Here is a 15,288-nt window from a genome sequence, read left to right on the forward strand (position 1 = left end):
ATCCACTTCGCAGTCGGCTCGTTAATAGTCGGGGAGCAGGGCGCGTGTTAGAGTCCTTCGACCCGTGGCCTAAAGACATCAGCCTGTCATGTTCTTCGCGCGGAATCGATCACATTCATTCGCAGTAGCTTTCGACGCTGGTTGAGCTTAGTGTGAAGCGTCGTACCCTAGGTGAACCTGAACTGGACAGCGACCTGCGTCGATCGAGCAACGAATTGTCGTATCGGGTGATGAATGTAATCGATGGCCTGATCCAGGACGATCATCCACTCAGGCGGAGCCCGGAAAGTCTCCCTTCGCCGTCGGATACATTCTGTGCACTGCTGCCTTCGGTCTCAGGCCTTAGCGTGAAGAGTTATTGCTATTTTCATCGGAGATACAGGGGCCAGTAGTGCAACAACGTCCGAGCGGGATTTTTCAAGTCGCCTATGCAGCCCAAGTGCGAAAACAGTCTAGAAGTGAACACAGCTATCACCGAGGCGCAGGCAGACCAGCAGACGACGCCCCGATTTCCGTCAGCTCCGTAAGAGGGTCAAGCTTGCCCTTGTATTGTGGAAGGTAGGCAGCGTCCGTGTAGGGGCAACGGACAGCGGGAGAACCTTTGTAGATCGGCGTGAAGCTGGCCGCGCAAACCTCAAATTCGGTGAATTCGTCGTAGTCGATGTCCACCGCATTCCGAGGGTTGCGGTCACCGGCCGCTATACGTTGCCTCGCCTGATGCATCCGAGTGAGATCCACATGAGCTACTCCTAGGTATTCCGGTCGAACTCACCTGCGCGACGATCTTTGGGTCAGGGTTTAGCTCTAACAACCGTCTTGCAAACTTGGCGGCAGTCGCGTGGTTGTTCGCCTTCGCGAACACACCAATTGCGCTCCGCAAAGCGATCTGCAAGTGCGCGGGCTGCAACCTGCAGTGCGTGAAGTACGCGGCAAGCTCCAAACTACGCTTGACGTTGTCAGGGTCTTCTTGAGCAACTCTCCTCCGCTCAATCTCGATAGTGACACCCAGCAGGTACTCGCGTGACAAAGTCACCACGTCGCGCCACTGACGCGAGGCAGTTGTTAGTCAATTTGAGAATGTTTGTGGAAGTTACACACACCTCCTTGGCGTCGTTATCCGTCGAGATAGGAACCAGCAGAAGCGAACGAAGCACGGAACGGAACACCACCTGCGCGTCTGGCAGCTTGTTGCCAGATACGGCGCGGAATCCCTCCGAGAGTTCCGTCCGGATCGACGCCAGAGTCCGGACAGCAACAGGGAGCACACGACTCGGGGACGACTCCTCGGGATCACGCCTCAAGTGCAGCTGCAGGGGAGGGAGAGACGCCACAGGGGAGAGGTACACATGTGAAGATCGATAAGCCGAGAGGAAGGCCGGCTTGAGATGCGAAAAGTTGACGATTCCAAACTGACGATTCAACAGCTGCGCATATAGTGAGATGCAAATCAACCGGTCCTGGTGATGGACAGACTCACCTGCATCGCGCTGTCGAACGAGCCAGCTGCAACGTGGTCCGCTGCGAACGGCGAATTACGTATCCACAACTCCGTCTCGGCCACTCCTGGCGTCGCACCAGCACCCAGGTCCACCTCTTCCTCCGCAGCTTCTTCTTCCTTCTCTTCTTCGGCTTCTTCCGCATCCGCATCGAGGTCCCAAGCACCCTCTTCGGCTGCGATGTCTTCGCCTGCCTCCTCGTCCTTCGCCCAGTCATCGAGTGCAGCGGACGCAGCCGCACCTGTATCAACGCCATTGACGTATGGTACATCCCCGCCATCCAGGTTGCCGTTTGCGAGCGCCTTATCAAAGAAGCTCTCTCCAGTCGACAGTGTAGGCCAGTTCAGGTTCGTCGTCTCAGTGATCACGGGTGGCGGACGGAGCGTCGAATGCCCGAATGAAGGAACGTCATCGACATCGGCCTCGTTCAGGCCCGCCACCTCGAGGATCTCCAACGCAACGTCGTCCAACCCATTCGTTTTCGCGGTCAGGTACGCCAAAGAATCTAGCACCCCAGGACTTCATTAGCATCTCAAGCATATCGGCGCGTCTCGGACATGGTACTGACACATTCCGACGTCCCTCAGAACGGCGATACGGCCGACGACGTCACCAGCATAAAGTGCATTGTGGAACCGAGACATGGGATCCCCACGCGCATCGGCGATTTTCTGCATCTTCGTCAGCTTGTCCGTACTCCCGGTAGCCAAGTATAGGAACGACAGCCGATCGAAGTTCTTCGTCCGCTGGTATGCCTTCTCCACAATCTAGCGCGCAGGCAAATGAATGTGCATTAGCGATCGAGTCCACCGTCAGACTCTTGGCCATTTCCGGGGCCGAATCAACCCACCTTGTGGTTGCCTTGCTTCAGAGCCTGCTGAGCAAGACGTTCCCAGCACTCGGGCCGGTCGATGCTCTGCGCTGTCTCCAGTGCAACATCCAGATTCCCACATTCGATCGCCAGGTCGAACCGCGTGTTTTTGTCTTGCACAAAGTGCAACGCGATCTGCGTGCGCGATTAATTGAGCGCTAACGTTTTGAACACCGACGCAAATCCCGGGCAACATACCTCGGGGAATCCCTTTTGTTGCAGATACGCGATGATGCTCTGTCCCAACAGGTTAGACGTGCGGATAATGTATAGCATCTCTTCATGGTTGTTTCGTAGCAGCGCAAGCTTGAACCGGTACTCCGTGGGGTCGATCGTGATCGTACGTGGGCGTGCAGACCGGTCGAGGCAGTGGACCGTCTTACCCTTCACCCGGGTAAGATATACAGGGTTGTCCAGGGTGCAAATCACCCCGTGGTCTCTGTATCACGACGCAATGACTTAGCATCCGCTGCGTTACGCTATTGTGCACTACATACCCTTGCGCCAGGCAATACTTGATGTGGTTGAGCGTGGAGTAGATGAAGACGCCTGTATCATCCCAAGCGCCAGACTTGATACGGATCGTCTCGTGGATGAGCGTGTGCTGCGTGAAGTTCTTGTTCGCGATCGTGATGGCTTCACACGAGTCAGCATCTGTGCCTTCCAAGGTCTGTCCTGAGGAACGTACTGTGCTTGCTGAGTAGTGCTACGAGCGAACCATCCGCGCTCCACACGACATACTTCACTGGCGGCGTGGTGATCTCGGCGAGAGTCTTCTGCTGCTGGATATCATAGAGAACTACCGACGCTGAGGAGCTAAGAATCAGGCTCGCAGTGCCGCCATAGAATATTTCGTTCGTCTGAACAGGAGGCTTGATGCTCTTAACGACCGAGTTGGATAGGTCGCGAACCTCGATAAGCTGCCCGCGCATGAACATAATATAAGCATCGTTTGGAACGGACAGAGACAAGCGGAACACACCTGGGTGGCCTTGTTAAGCACTGCGAACCTGTTCCTCGCCACGAAGATCGCGGCCTGACCACTCCCACGCTTGCCATCTGTCGACGAGTCCTTCACCTCACCAATCGCGTCCTTGGGAAGGGTGGTGAGTTCGAAGAGGCCGTTGTCCGACGAGATCGTGAGCACCACCGCGCGCTCAGCTGGGTTATAGCTGAGCGTGCGCGGAGGGACGTAAGGACTGCCAAACTTGCGCACGCTCAAGAGCCCAATGTCCGAGCCGGTGTTGATGTCGTACGAGCGCACGTACTTATCGCGCACGTAATATACCGTGTCGCCGTGCATCGCGAAGGCCGGCCGCTCACGCTCGAGCTTGAAGACGATAAGTCCGTTGTCGTGTCCAGCAGCGAACAAGTTGAGCTCCGGGTGAGCCGCGAGCACCCAGAAGCGGTCGTGTTCTCTCCTGAACGTCTGCACAGCGGAGCGCTTTGTCAGGTCCCAGACGCGCACAGTCTTGTCCTCACCGCACGATACAATGAGCTCATGCTTCGGGTGGAAAAGCGCAGTGGAGACATTGTTGAAGTGGCCCCTGCACGAATCGACCTCCCAAGCTTTCGTCTCGCTCATACGCCAAATCTTGATCTGACGGTCGTCTGCCGCAGAGACGATCAGGGGGAGCGTTGGGTGGAAGGAGGCCCAGTTCACGCCGCGATCGTGGCCCTCGAGCACGTACTTGACGGTGGAGAAATTGTCAAAGGTATCAAAGGTACCGGGAGCCGTGTTTGGGGTGCTCTTGCGCAGACCGGAGATGTCCCAGACGCGCACTGTCTGGTCTTGTGAAGCGGACACAATGAGGTCCTCCTTGGGGTGGAACTGCGCAGACATCACGTAGTGCGAGTGGCCGGTGAGGATTGCAATACAATTGCGCGAGGTGCTGTTCCAGATACGGATGGTCTGATCGTCGGAGCAGGAGAGCTAGAAAACGATCCACTGCTCAACAACACGAGCTATCGTGAATGAACAAGGTACTCACAATCCATGGCATCTCGTGATGAAACTGTACAGTGCGAATGTAGTCGAGATGTCCGTGAAGCGTGAAGAGGCAGCGGCGGTTTGTGGGCCGGATGTCTGCGAGCAATGAGGGAATACGCAAGAACCCCGAGCGTTTTCCACTCACCCCAGACTTTGATCTTGTAGTCGTCTCCTCCAGTTACCAGGAGCGCGCGGCTGGGATGGAACGCAACAGCTCGGACGGGACCTAGTGGACGTTTGGCTCTGAAATTGATCGGAGAGCATATCTACACGCACCTTCGTGCTCCTCAAACCTGTCAACAAGTACGCCCATCCGATAGTTCCATAACTGGACACTCCCGTTGTGCAGCGATGCGGCCAGTAGCGGTTGAGTCGGGTGGAATGAGAGTCCTGAAACTTTTACAGTCGAGAGGAATCCTGCGAGCTGTGCCGTATGGTGACATACCTTTGACGCGATTGCTCTTGGACTCAAACTTCGTGAGCATTACCGACATCCTGGCAACGCTTTCTGTGGTCAAGAATGTAAGAGATGACCAGCAGAAAGGGCAGAAAAAGTGTACGTGGAGGTTCCAAGAGAAGGCGTGGCGACACGATGATGCTGTATGGGCGTCTACTACTGAAGTAACTACGTCGATGACTGGCTTTGACACGTATGCTTACTGTATAAGCCCCCGATTGATATACCCCATCAAGGCTTTCGATGCACATAACTATGTGGACATATAGTCTCTCTGCTTCCATCTCGTGCTGTGTTTTATTATATTCAGCTTCCATGCATTTACTGTTCTACTGCTACATTAGCGAGTCATTTATCGAACTACAGAAATCGAGGGAGATATAGCAGAGCGCATTCCAGCTATGCCTACTATAGTTCCTCAATGAAGGTGCAAGTTTCCGTGCTCCCCTAATGACGGTGTGAATGTCTTGTCCGTACACGCACTACTCTGCTGCGTGTATTGAAACACCTACATGCCTGACTGCGCCAGAGGAAGGGGCCAAGTCCGGCTGTCTTATGGGCCCCGACCAGCCCAGTTGGTGTCCCAGTCCGTTCAGCGGTTGAAACAGACCTAGACGGAAAAGCGCTCCGTGTCGTCATCCGGTCTTTACCTCAACCAAACGACCGCCGCTTCGTCCCACTCCGCTTGCTGTAACACACTGTATGGATCTCTCGGGACCCGACGCGGCTGAAGATTGTGCTTGCTAGCTGGATCGTACGGTTTCTGGTGGATGGGTGTTCAAGGGCTCAGACCCTTTTTGGAAAAGACTTGGTCAGTGGCGCGTTCAACCTCATGAACAGCAGACTCAGATCATCCCTCGTAGTCCGCAGGTGATTCATTATCTTCCACAGCGGCTCAGTGCATTAGATGGGAAGAGAATTGTTATGTGCGTTCTATTTGCCATCTGCGCGCGCGTGGTACTGACACCTCGGTCAGCGATGGTACCCTCATTACCCAACGCTTCCACTACGCCCCTATGCCACAACAGTACCGGCATGTGCTGTCCTGGTATCGCCTAGCACGCTCCCTGAAAGAACATAACGTCCAAGCTATCTGTGTCTTTGATGGAGGGTTGCGTAGCGTGGCTAAGGAACCCGAGGTACGTAGCATGGAGTCACCCTCTTTCGCACTTCCAGTGACAAGGCGAGCATGTCCGTAGGTCGAGCGACGCCGTCAAGAGCGACGACTAACAGCCGCACGAGGCCTGTTCGAATCCGATCGCTTGCACAGATTGCGTCTTCTCTCTACTTCTTTACGAGAGTGGCGTTCGTCTGATCCGGGGAAGCGCGAGCGAGAGCTGGCAGACTTCAAAATACTGATGGATGTCTCGAAGCTGCCAGCACACCCCATTGTTACACCTCCATCCGGGACAGTGGCAAACACTGACGTCCTTGATTCCACCTTCGAACAGCGGCCTTCGAAGACGGAGACATCGGCGAGTTCCCCAATCTCTCGTGCCATACCGGAGAAATCGCAACCGGAGTCCACACCTCGAGGTAAATCGCGTTGTCATCGGCTTAGTCTATTGATTCATGACATGATTGAAGGCCTCGACAGTACACGAACATACCTACAGCGACATCCTGAAGCCCCGCCTCAGGAGGTCAAGAAACCGGGACTTGCCACGCGTCTTCTGCGAATGGTCTCCCAGTATTGGGCCAGTGTGCCGAAGCTCGAGTCCTTGACCCAACCGCCTTCCACTCCACAACCGCCTTCCACTTCACAGCCGACTGCCGTGAGGGTGGAACCTTCAGATAGTCCTTCTGCAGTGGAGCTGGACTCTGCTGCTGGGATGGCGGGAAACGATCCTATTAGGCAGCCACCTGCCACAGAGGAATCCTCAACCAACCCTTCTGAAATAGAGCCAGACGAGAACATTCCACCTGCTGTGGAGGTGGAATCATCGATTATACGCCCTACCGTCGACCTGGATCGGGACACTCAAGCCGCTCTGGTAGAGTATGCTCTATCGAAGAGCCAACAAAGTCTTATGGAAGAAGAAGGCAAGCTCTGGGACATGCTTGCCGAGTCCTTGACTTCGGACGACCTCCCAGAATCCATCACTAGATATGCCGAGGACTTGGAAGCGAAGAGCAGCGTTCTCTCCGAATCCTATCAGCGGCGCACTTACGCGCCCACGCAAAGCACGTACTCCGAGAGCAGGCAGATTCTACGTGCTATGGGAATTCCTTGCGTCGAGTCCATTAGTGCTTTCGAGGGCGAAGCCTTAGCCGCCTCTCTCGTCGTCAATGGCTACGCTGACTACGTTGCCAGCGAGGACATGGTATTTCAGCCGATTGCGATTGTCCTATTTCTCGAGCTCATCTGTCTGTCGGTGCAGGACGTACTTGTCTACGACGCCCCGCTGCTCCGTAACATAGCCAGCAGCCAAGATCCCCTCTTCGTGGTCCACCCCGACGAAGTCCGCGCAGCTCTCGGGCTCGACCAGACTCGCTTCGTCGACTTCGCCCTTTTGCTCGGCACGGACTTCTCGCAGCGGATCAAGAACATCGGCCCCGCACGCGCGCTCGCATTCATGCGCCAGCACGGCTCGATCGAGCGCATCCTTGAGCAGGAGAGCAAGTATCCGCTGCGGATGCCCGTTGGGATGTACCTCGAGCAGATCTCGCTGGCGCGCAAGGTGTTCCAAACGCTGCCTCCGCCTCCGGACGAAACTGTCTTCCAGCAGGGTCAGGTTGACGAGGTCGAGGTAATGGACATCCTGGATCGGTGTGGCCTTCGGAGATTTGCTATGGATGATGCAGACTACTCGCAGGCGCTCTCTGGCAACTACTTCGCTGACAATCCCGCGGCTGTGTAGCCTCTCGTCATATAAAATACATAACATCTGAAGCAACACTCAATTCATCGTGTATTTGTAGTGCCACGCGTAAGTTATTAGCTAAATATGCGTGGCCTTCGAGAAAGGCAAACACTCCAGCCAGCTACAGCGACTTGATCTCCCCAGGCCAGTAAGCATTCCCGCCCTTGTTCTGCTCATACCACGGCCTGTCGTGCGCGAGCAGCACCCTCACCCTCGGGTTTTCCTGCAGCTCCCTGATCCGCCCTATGTGCACCTCTGCCTGCTCCTTGTTGACATGGGCGCATATCGGCTTGGTCGCAATCTTCCCCTCCCCCGTGATGATCTGCCAGTCATGCGCGCTGTCCCCAGCAAGCTAGATCCACTCCCCGTACGCGGACGTACGCGCTAGCACGTTGATGTGTCCGGGGAGGTGCCCCGGGGCGTCGACGACGTGCAGGCTGCCGTCCTTATAGAAATCGAGAGTGTGCGGGAACGGCCCGAGGGCAGGCGCGCTCGCGAGGTCAAGGAACTTCGTGCGGTCCTCTGGAAGCGCGTTGAGCAGCTTGATCCCGAGGTCCCTCGTTTCCGGATCGAGCAGCGTCTGCGCCTCGCTCCCAAGGAGGTACGTCGCGTTCGGGAAGAGGGCCGGGTCGCCGATGTGGTCGAAATGCGCATGGGAGATGCTGGAGTAGGTGACGTGAGCGGCTTCGAGGTGCCCCTTGCGAAGTGCGTCTGCGACGTCCTCGGGGACCAGCATGTCCGCGCCGATCTTGCTGTACTCTGCACGCAGGCCGGGTTCGAGCGCGGCCCAGTCCTTGCGGATGCCGAGGTCGAAGACGAACGTCTCAGGGCGACTCGACTTGAGTCAGATAGAAGTGTTTTTGAAGAGGAACACCGACGACGCTCATTATTATTCAGAATATTCACATGGATATTCTTCTTCATGCTCCCCGTCTACTTCGAACAGCTGAGTATCATATGGTTGGACAACAAGGTCAACGACGATCCCTGGACTCGCTTTGTCCGCACACTGCAAGGTGATTGGGCAATTTCAATAATCCCTGTGCGCTGAGTGTTTTCATGTGATGCCTAAATTCAACTCTGCTATCACAACACGTCTTGGTAGTCGACTATCATCCTCTCGGCGGACACGGGTTTCCTCGCAATTCAAGGCGTCAATCATGAAGATGCCTCCCGGGGCTACGCGCAAATTTTCAGTTACATATCGATCCTACTGGCCCTCGGAAACATAATTGCCTGTACTATCCTCACACGGCGGCATCGGCCAAACATGTATATCTATGCCGAAGACCCTGTGAGTTCACCCAAGAATTATGCTCATTCAATGCCTACATATGCATCGTACCTTTTGCATTTGCATTCTGCTTGATAGATCAAACACCTTGTTCCGCGAGCGTCAGATAGACTGGGGATCGAGAACCTTGCCATCGTTTACAGTATACCAACGGCGTTCATCCTTTGGGCGTCAGTATCATAGCGTTCTCTGTATATTTCCCTAGCAAGCTGACTTCGCTCCCCGATTTAGGTTATTGTCTTTCTTGATGGCGGTACTTAGCCTGAAACTGTTTCCACCAGAGTCGTAATTGCGGTCACGACAATCGTATCCGCAATTCTTGTTGCCGGAATTATCCGCGATGGTGATTTCCAGTCAGAACGAGGTGTGTAGTCGCTCGCGAACAGCAATATTTCCCGCATGAAGAAGCTTGTAAGATGGTAGGGCGGGACGCTGCCAGTGAGTTGACCCCCTCAAAAGTCACCTGTCGAAATCGCACTCATGAATTCACTCAAATCCCTCAGGTGTTCTTAGACGTCTGCCGAATGTCTATAGTGCAAGCATTACCGCCGTTATCGCCCTGGCACACACGGACGACATCGCTCGTGTTTGTTCGGAACAGGGAGCGCGGGTTCTTCCTGCACCTCCCGGTTTCTCTTGATTGTGGGCCCTATCCGCCCTGGGCGATGCATGTTTTGTGGTGCGCAGGTTGCTTCCAGTCCCTGTACCACCATGGCTGGCATATCTGTATCTGAGTATTCTTATTTCATCGGCTTCTATGCATGCTTGAACCTGTTAGTGAAGTCAGAGACATTGGTGCGCAAAAGCGAGATTCAAGAGGTAGATTGGTAGTGTATGATATTGAATATTGACCGTCGGAGCGTTCGGAGAAGACTGCGTGGGAACATGCTACAAATCGACGCCGGTCTGCAGAGTGCAGACTGTGCGCCCGGACCCTTTCTTTCCCCACGACCACCTTCTGTCTCTTCTATCGATGTTCCAGGCTTGTAACGTGGCCTTCTTGACCTCTGCGGAAACGCTGAGGCACCGTCAGCCTCGAGGCCGATTGTGGATCGCGCTCATTTCCACTCGAGCTGCGGTCCCCAGGCTGTCCCGCTGGACCGGAAGCAAGCGAGACATGCAGTATTGCACGAATACGACGATTTGGAAGTGCGGGCTCCTGGCCAGCACTCACCCCTACGCACCACGGTACGTGAGGAATGGAAGCTCAAATGAAAGAAGTTCCTTTTACAGCATCAGGCTAGGGTTATCGATGGCAGTTACCACGAGCTCCGTGGTACCCGGAAGAGGATCTGCGGTCGTCCAATGCGTTGGCCCTCCGGTTCAGGACGGCCTGTCGTCTGGGGGCGCTGTCCTACAGCCTTCCCTCCTCGTGGCTGTCGAGGCTGTGGAATAGGTCTTCGGGCCGCTTGCCGGCCGCCATTCGCCGTCAAGACGTGAGTTTATAGTCCAAGTATACGAGTAGACGTGCGCCTATCCGAGGACCACATCATGTCCACTGCCGCCACCCCCTCTGCGGGTCCTACAATGGAGGCGGAACACCTTCCAGCTATCCAAGTCATCGCTTCCGAAGAGCATGCGTCAGTCTCAACCCTGGCCATTCGTGCGACTGGCCTGGAAGAACGCCCGAACCCCTTCGACCTTCCCATTACTAGGCATCGTCCCCCATCTCCAGCTCGCCGAGTATCATCAGTGTTCCTAGACGACACACCCGAGGCCGCATGTCCAGGGGGTTCGGAGCGTCCATCATCATCTGCTTCGCATGCTTCGTCTATCACGCTCTCCTGTGGCCAGGCGATGGCGCAGCCCAGTACTCCAGGGCCGACATATATCTCGGGCCCCTACACCGCCGAGCCCGGTGCCATCACAGCCGACCTACTAGAGCTCGACCCAAAGGAGGTGGAGAAGAAAGTTTATCTCGCCCCCGTCCCTGCAACATTCTGCTCCAATCTGAGATATCAGCGCCGCGAAATGCTGTACGTCGACTTGCCTCACATCTTGAGATGTAGCTCGCAGTAGCGACTTACTCAGCATATGTCAGCGACTTGACGAAATTGGAGGCGCCGATTACCCAGATTCCTGCGAAGAACGCCATCCCTGCTAGGTATGTCACGTCACATGTGTGGGCCTTCAGCGTACCAATCTAAGTATCTACCAGGCCAGAGGTTCTGGGCAAAGGGTGGAGGCAATATGTCCACCCTGAAGGCAGTCGATACTTCAGATATCAGGTATGGTCTATTCTCCTCAGGACGGAGCGTGCCATACTCATGGTTTGTGAAGAACTTCTATACGAACACTTGGCTGTTCGACAAGACAAATCTCGTACAGATCGAGAAAGCAATGGTCCTGATCCAGGACGAGCTCATGAGACATCATGATGTCTCCAAAGACGACATTGAGATTGGCTTGGAGCTGTCCGTGGATGAAGATGGGGATATCCTCGGATGCTACTACATCGTTGATACTAGGAAGGAGGATACGTTTTGGCTCTCTCCAATTGCTGCCAGCTTCCTATCCGACACCGATACGGTGAAGATTCTTGGGAAGGAGCACCTGGGTATGCTTACTGTGAATGTGAATCTTTCAGTGCTGAACTATTGCCTCCTTTCATCCAGGTTACGCGACCGCAGTAAGCTATTGGTATATTGTCCATCGCGCCTCAGGTGAGATCTCCCTTCACGGTTTACGACATCAGTCAGCTCACGTCTCCGCTGAAGTTTTTTCAGTTTGGACTCACGTCGGACACTAGGACCCACGTGTATATGTTCCCTCACGACCGCGAACTCTCTGCTGAGACAGTGGAGGGCTTGAAGAGTGATCTCAACTACTTCATGTTCGGTGGGCCACAATGATCAAATTCACTTCCGCTTATTCTGATCGTTTCGCGTTAGACAAGCAGACCTCCAAGTCGTCTACTGCGCCGTACAACCTAGAGGATGCACATCGCCTTGTCCAGACCCTCAAGGAGATCTCAATAGAACGTGCGTGGATGCACCTCGTGCTGCATCTCTTTTTGTCGCTCATCTCGATTATTTCCAGCCAATAGGGCAGCGCGACCCCAGTACGTCGTTATCGTAGGTGAGTCGCAGAGGTACATATCTGTGTGACTAACAGAGCTGACGGATCGCAGGTCGACTGTTGGCAATCGTTTGTACGCTAGACCGCATTGCGCCTGAGGGGTTCAAACTGACGGCTGCGCACAGTTCAGGAACGGTTCATCCGATATCATGGCGAGCGATACGCCCAACTCGACTCCGATAGGAGCGTGTACCTGGAGACACATCACGATCGACACCTCTGGTTCAGGATGTTCTCATGGATATTCTTCTGGACGCCGCAAATCTACTATGATCGGTTGAGCATTACCTGGGTGGACTCAAAAGTCAATTACGATCATTGGAAAACCTTCATTGGAGAGCTCCAAAGCGACTGGGCAGCATCTATCACTCCGGTACGTTGCCGATCGTCATTGCAGCCTCAGTACAACTATCCCGCATTATATCTGACCGCAAGCTGCGTGTAGTCGACCGTGATCCTCTCTGCGAATGTGGGGTTCCTGGCTATACAAAGCGTCGACAACAATGGCCTCGTCGTCCCGAATCGCAGCATGGGTCAGATCGTCAGTTATATTTCGACCATGCTAACGATCGGAAACATTGTTGCCTGCACCATCCTCGCCCGGCAGCATCGGGAGACCATGCACCGTTACGCCGAAGCTGCGGTATGTGTACATCCTCGTCATGCAGCCCATGAGATGGGCTCATGCTTACCGTCACTTCCTTGCGCACAGGCTGCGTACCTCGACGCTCGTGCGGGCTCGAAGAAAGGCATGGAAGTGCTCGCTATCTTGTTCAGCATCCCGACCGCGTTCTTCGCCTGGGGGTGAGTATCGAGGCCTACCCCCTTACCGCTGGGGGAGATCCGATGCTAACTATCGGCCACACGCAGGGTGCTGACGTTCCTCGTCGCCATCATTTGGCTCTGCCTCTGGGGCACGAGCCTAGCTACCCGGGTCGCGGTCTGCGTGGTCATTGGGGTCTGCACTCTCCTTATCGCTTGGATCGTCCACAACGGCGAATGGCAGGCGCAGCAGGGCATCTCGACGCTGTCGGCGAAGATGAGGCGGATGCACAAGCTGGTCAAGAAGGCGCCTGTGCGGATGGCGACGAGCTTTCGCACCCTGTCTCAGCGGGCTATGACGATCCTTTCTGGGCCGCTTTCTCCTCGCAAGAAGTCACGGTGGTCGGGTCCTGACCCCGTCGATACGCCGGGCGATATTGGTCTTCGCACGTTGTCTTACGGCTCTGACGACGCTGTTTAACAAGGTATCAGTGATAACGCATGTGATGCTGGCCATCCGCCGTGTGTCTATTGTCATCTCTCTCGACCACCCCATAAGAATCTACGGTCGTGTGTCCTGTGCCGCCCTCATGGATCATCCAAACACCGGATCCTTGTATACTTGTACCATCTAACGGCACGATACCACATGTCTTCGTACGAACGAAGCAAACTCAGTAATTCTCCTCTATCTATCGTCTCTACTATGACCCTTTCGGACTGCGTCGGGTGGATGTTCAAGAGACTGGCGAGTCTCCGGTCCGGGCCCTCTCGCACGGTCCTTTAGCGCCGCCTGCCAGTGGCTTGTTCCATGATGCGAACGCCTTCCCATGGCCAGGGAACGTGTGCCAGGGTTCTCCTTGCACTCTATATTAGTAAGGTATCGATATCAGGGGTCTCGGAGTGCGGTCCACTGTCCCCTTGCGCCAAGACGCGTGTCCCCTGAGTATAAGTACACGAGTTGAGATAGGCGTGGCCCCGTTCCTGTATTCACTACTGCCACCACATCTCATTCCTGCAATGGCGGAAAGACACATTCAAGTTACCGGCTCTGTGGGGCACGCACTTACACCCGCCATTGGCGTCTCAAACACAACAGTGCCACGCGGCCTTGACCCCTCTGACTTGGCCACGACACTACATCGCCTAACTTCATCTTGCCGGGTATCTTCAGTTGACTCTCCAAACGCCACGCTTGAGCCAGAACGCACAAGCGCCTCAGACATTCCCTCATCCTCCGCTTCAATTCCTCCGCCCATCACCGCATCTGTCGGCCAGGCGAAGACACCTTCCCCCACCTTCCCGCCGCCGACTGACGTGCAACCCGGCCTGTACATTACCGAGCTTGGATCGAATACGGCTAGTAGACCAGTGATTCACCCGAGAGAAGAGGGAAACCCTGTTTATCTAGCTGCTGCTCCCCCGACATTCATGAATCGCATGAGATACGAGCGTCGCAAAAAGCTGTACGTCGAGGTATCCCAACCTGTGATCATGCTCGCATTACGGACTCATTTGAGTGGCCTCAGGGACCTCACCCCCATGGAGACACCAATTCTGGAGATTCCTGCGAGGAATGCAATCGCTGTTAGGTACTTCTTAGCAGATTTATTGATCGGCTTTCGTATCCTGTTCTGACAATCTTCTAGATCGGAGTTGGAGGTCCTCGGCAAGGGATGGGTGCAATACGTCCATCCTGAAGGCAATCAATATTTCCGCTACTATGTATGGTCATCACTATGTCACAGGATGAGTTGTGTCATACTCACGTCCTTGGAAGAACTTCTATACGTGTACGTGGTTGTTCAACACCATGTATCTCAAACAGATCGAAAAAGCCGTCACTCTTATTGAGGAGGAACTCGTGAAGCAGCTTGTTTCACCAGAAGACATGGAGATCGGATTAGAGCTGTCCGTAGATGAAGACGGGAACACCCTCGGATGCTACTACATCGTGAATGCTAGGAAGGAGACTACATTTTGGATTGATAAACTCGGGGCTGTGAAGACAAGGATTAGATCCGACTAGAGTCGAAGCAAGATCTTCAGTCAGTAAGGAAAGACTATATTGCAGCAACGAACTGTACCTAGAGTCGAAGCAAGACTACAAAGGTTAAGTAAGTAACTACAAGTTAGAGGTAAAGGTAACGAAGTACTCACTCTTCAGTCAGTAAGGAAAGACTGAAGAGGGAGGACGCAATCTGAAGTCCTTATATACTACAGTGAAGTGTCCATGACTAATTGAAGAGTGGTTAGTCACATGTACCATAGTGCGATGAATAATACGATGGTGAAAGAATTGCGACGTATCGCACCATAGGATGAGTAACAGATGAGTAAGGCATAGACCTGTCTAGACCGTTCTGGAGTAGTACGGATTGTCCTAGACAGTACCAGAAGAGTCCGGAAGCATTAGCTATAGTACACGAGCAGAGAGTCCCAAATATGGTAAACATACTACATAAGCGACTACAGC

At 54.4% G+C, this 15,288-nt stretch overlaps 5 protein-coding genes across 5 annotated transcripts; 3 read left to right on the forward strand and 2 right to left on the reverse strand.

The window, feature by feature from the left end:
* Positions 1-80: 80 nt before the first annotated feature.
* DICSQDRAFT_182876 (coatomer subunit alpha-2) lies at positions 81-4,940 on the reverse strand. The gene is made up of 14 exons (XM_007369253.1): positions 4,803-4,940; positions 4,634-4,747; positions 4,503-4,583; positions 4,359-4,453; positions 3,350-4,300; positions 3,056-3,287; positions 2,865-3,003; positions 2,566-2,806; positions 2,347-2,502; positions 2,065-2,263; positions 1,478-2,001; positions 1,101-1,424; positions 773-1,045; positions 81-714 (listed from the first exon to the last, which is right to left on the reverse strand). Exons 1-14 carry the CDS (start codon positions 4,849-4,851, stop codon positions 472-474), a joined length of 3,621 nt encoding a protein of 1,206 aa, XP_007369315.1. The 5' UTR covers positions 4,852-4,940; the 3' UTR covers positions 81-471.
* Positions 4,941-5,280: 340 nt separating this feature from the next.
* DICSQDRAFT_163166 (PIN domain-like protein) lies at positions 5,281-7,703 on the forward strand. Its single transcript, XM_007369254.1, has 6 exons — positions 5,281-5,625; positions 5,678-5,740; positions 5,791-5,953; positions 6,014-6,350; positions 6,402-7,138; positions 7,196-7,703. Exons 1-6 carry the CDS (start codon positions 5,585-5,587, stop codon positions 7,673-7,675), a joined length of 1,821 nt encoding a protein of 606 aa, XP_007369316.1. The 5' UTR covers positions 5,281-5,584; the 3' UTR covers positions 7,676-7,703.
* A 96-nt stretch (positions 7,704-7,799) lies between these two features.
* Positions 7,800-8,602, reverse strand: DICSQDRAFT_149446 (uncharacterized protein; the record flags this gene model as incomplete). The annotated part of the gene is made up of 3 exons (XM_007369255.1): positions 7,800-8,016; positions 8,041-8,516; positions 8,585-8,602. The coding sequence occupies 3 exons, from the start codon at positions 8,600-8,602 to the stop codon at positions 7,800-7,802; spliced, it is 711 nt and encodes a 236-aa protein (XP_007369317.1).
* A 1,361-nt stretch (positions 8,603-9,963) lies between these two features.
* On the forward strand, positions 9,964-13,417 carry DICSQDRAFT_163167 (uncharacterized protein). Its single transcript, XM_007369256.1, has 13 exons — positions 9,964-10,948; positions 11,014-11,076; positions 11,131-11,200; positions 11,253-11,529; positions 11,588-11,612; positions 11,722-11,810; positions 11,864-11,953; positions 12,012-12,050; positions 12,103-12,123; positions 12,176-12,423; positions 12,496-12,693; positions 12,763-12,854; positions 12,921-13,417. Exons 1-13 carry the CDS (start codon positions 10,464-10,466, stop codon positions 13,291-13,293), a joined length of 2,070 nt encoding a protein of 689 aa, XP_007369318.1. The 5' UTR covers positions 9,964-10,463; the 3' UTR covers positions 13,294-13,417.
* A 415-nt stretch (positions 13,418-13,832) lies between these two features.
* Positions 13,833-14,841, forward strand: DICSQDRAFT_173437 (uncharacterized protein; the record flags this gene model as incomplete). Its single annotated transcript, XM_007369257.1, has 4 exons — positions 13,833-14,278; positions 14,342-14,404; positions 14,462-14,537; positions 14,593-14,841. 4 exons carry the CDS (start codon positions 13,833-13,835, stop codon positions 14,839-14,841), a joined length of 834 nt encoding a protein of 277 aa, XP_007369319.1.
* Between the last annotated feature and the right edge of the window lie 447 nt (positions 14,842-15,288).

Source organism: Dichomitus squalens (assembly GCF_000275845.1).
Source record: "Dichomitus squalens LYAD-421 SS1 unplaced genomic scaffold DICSQscaffold_46, whole genome shotgun sequence".
In the NCBI taxonomy this organism is placed as follows: domain Eukaryota; kingdom Fungi; phylum Basidiomycota; class Agaricomycetes; order Polyporales; family Polyporaceae; genus Dichomitus; species Dichomitus squalens.

What these genes read in the sequence shown, in the direction of transcription:
- DICSQDRAFT_163166 (XM_007369254.1), top strand. Translation starts at nt 5,585, where the DNA reads ATGGGTGTTCAAGGGCTCAGACCCTTTTTGGAAAAGACTTG. An exon ending in CCCTTTTTGGAAAAGACTTG is followed by an intron (nt 5,626 to 5,677) that starts GTCAGTGGCGCG and finishes CATCCCTCGTAG; the next exon opens with TCCGCAGGTGATTCATTATC. An exon ending in GATGGGAAGAGAATTGTTAT is followed by an intron (nt 5,741 to 5,790) that starts GTGCGTTCTATT and finishes CACCTCGGTCAG; the next exon opens with CGATGGTACCCTCATTACCC.
- DICSQDRAFT_182876 (XM_007369253.1), bottom strand. Translation starts at nt 4,851, where the DNA reads ATGTCGGTAATGCTCACGAAGTTTGAGTCCAAGAGCAATCGCGTCAAA. An exon ending in CAGGTTTGAGGAGCACGAAG is followed by an intron (nt 4,584 to 4,633) that starts GTGCGTGTAGAT and finishes AACGTCCACTAG; the next exon opens with GTCCCGTCCGAGCTGTTGCG. An exon ending in TGAAGCAAGGCAACCACAAG is followed by an intron (nt 2,264 to 2,346) that starts GTGGGTTGATTC and finishes CCTGCGCGCTAG; the next exon opens with ATTGTGGAGAAGGCATACCA.
- DICSQDRAFT_163167 (XM_007369256.1), top strand. Translation starts at nt 10,464, where the DNA reads ATGTCCACTGCCGCCACCCCCTCTGCGGGTCCTACAATGGAGGCGGAA. An exon ending in TCTTGGGAAGGAGCACCTGG is followed by an intron (nt 11,530 to 11,587) that starts GTATGCTTACTG and finishes CCTTTCATCCAG; the next exon opens with GTTACGCGACCGCAGTAAGC. An exon ending in TCTCAACTACTTCATGTTCG is followed by an intron (nt 11,811 to 11,863) that starts GTGGGCCACAAT and finishes GTTTCGCGTTAG; the next exon opens with ACAAGCAGACCTCCAAGTCG.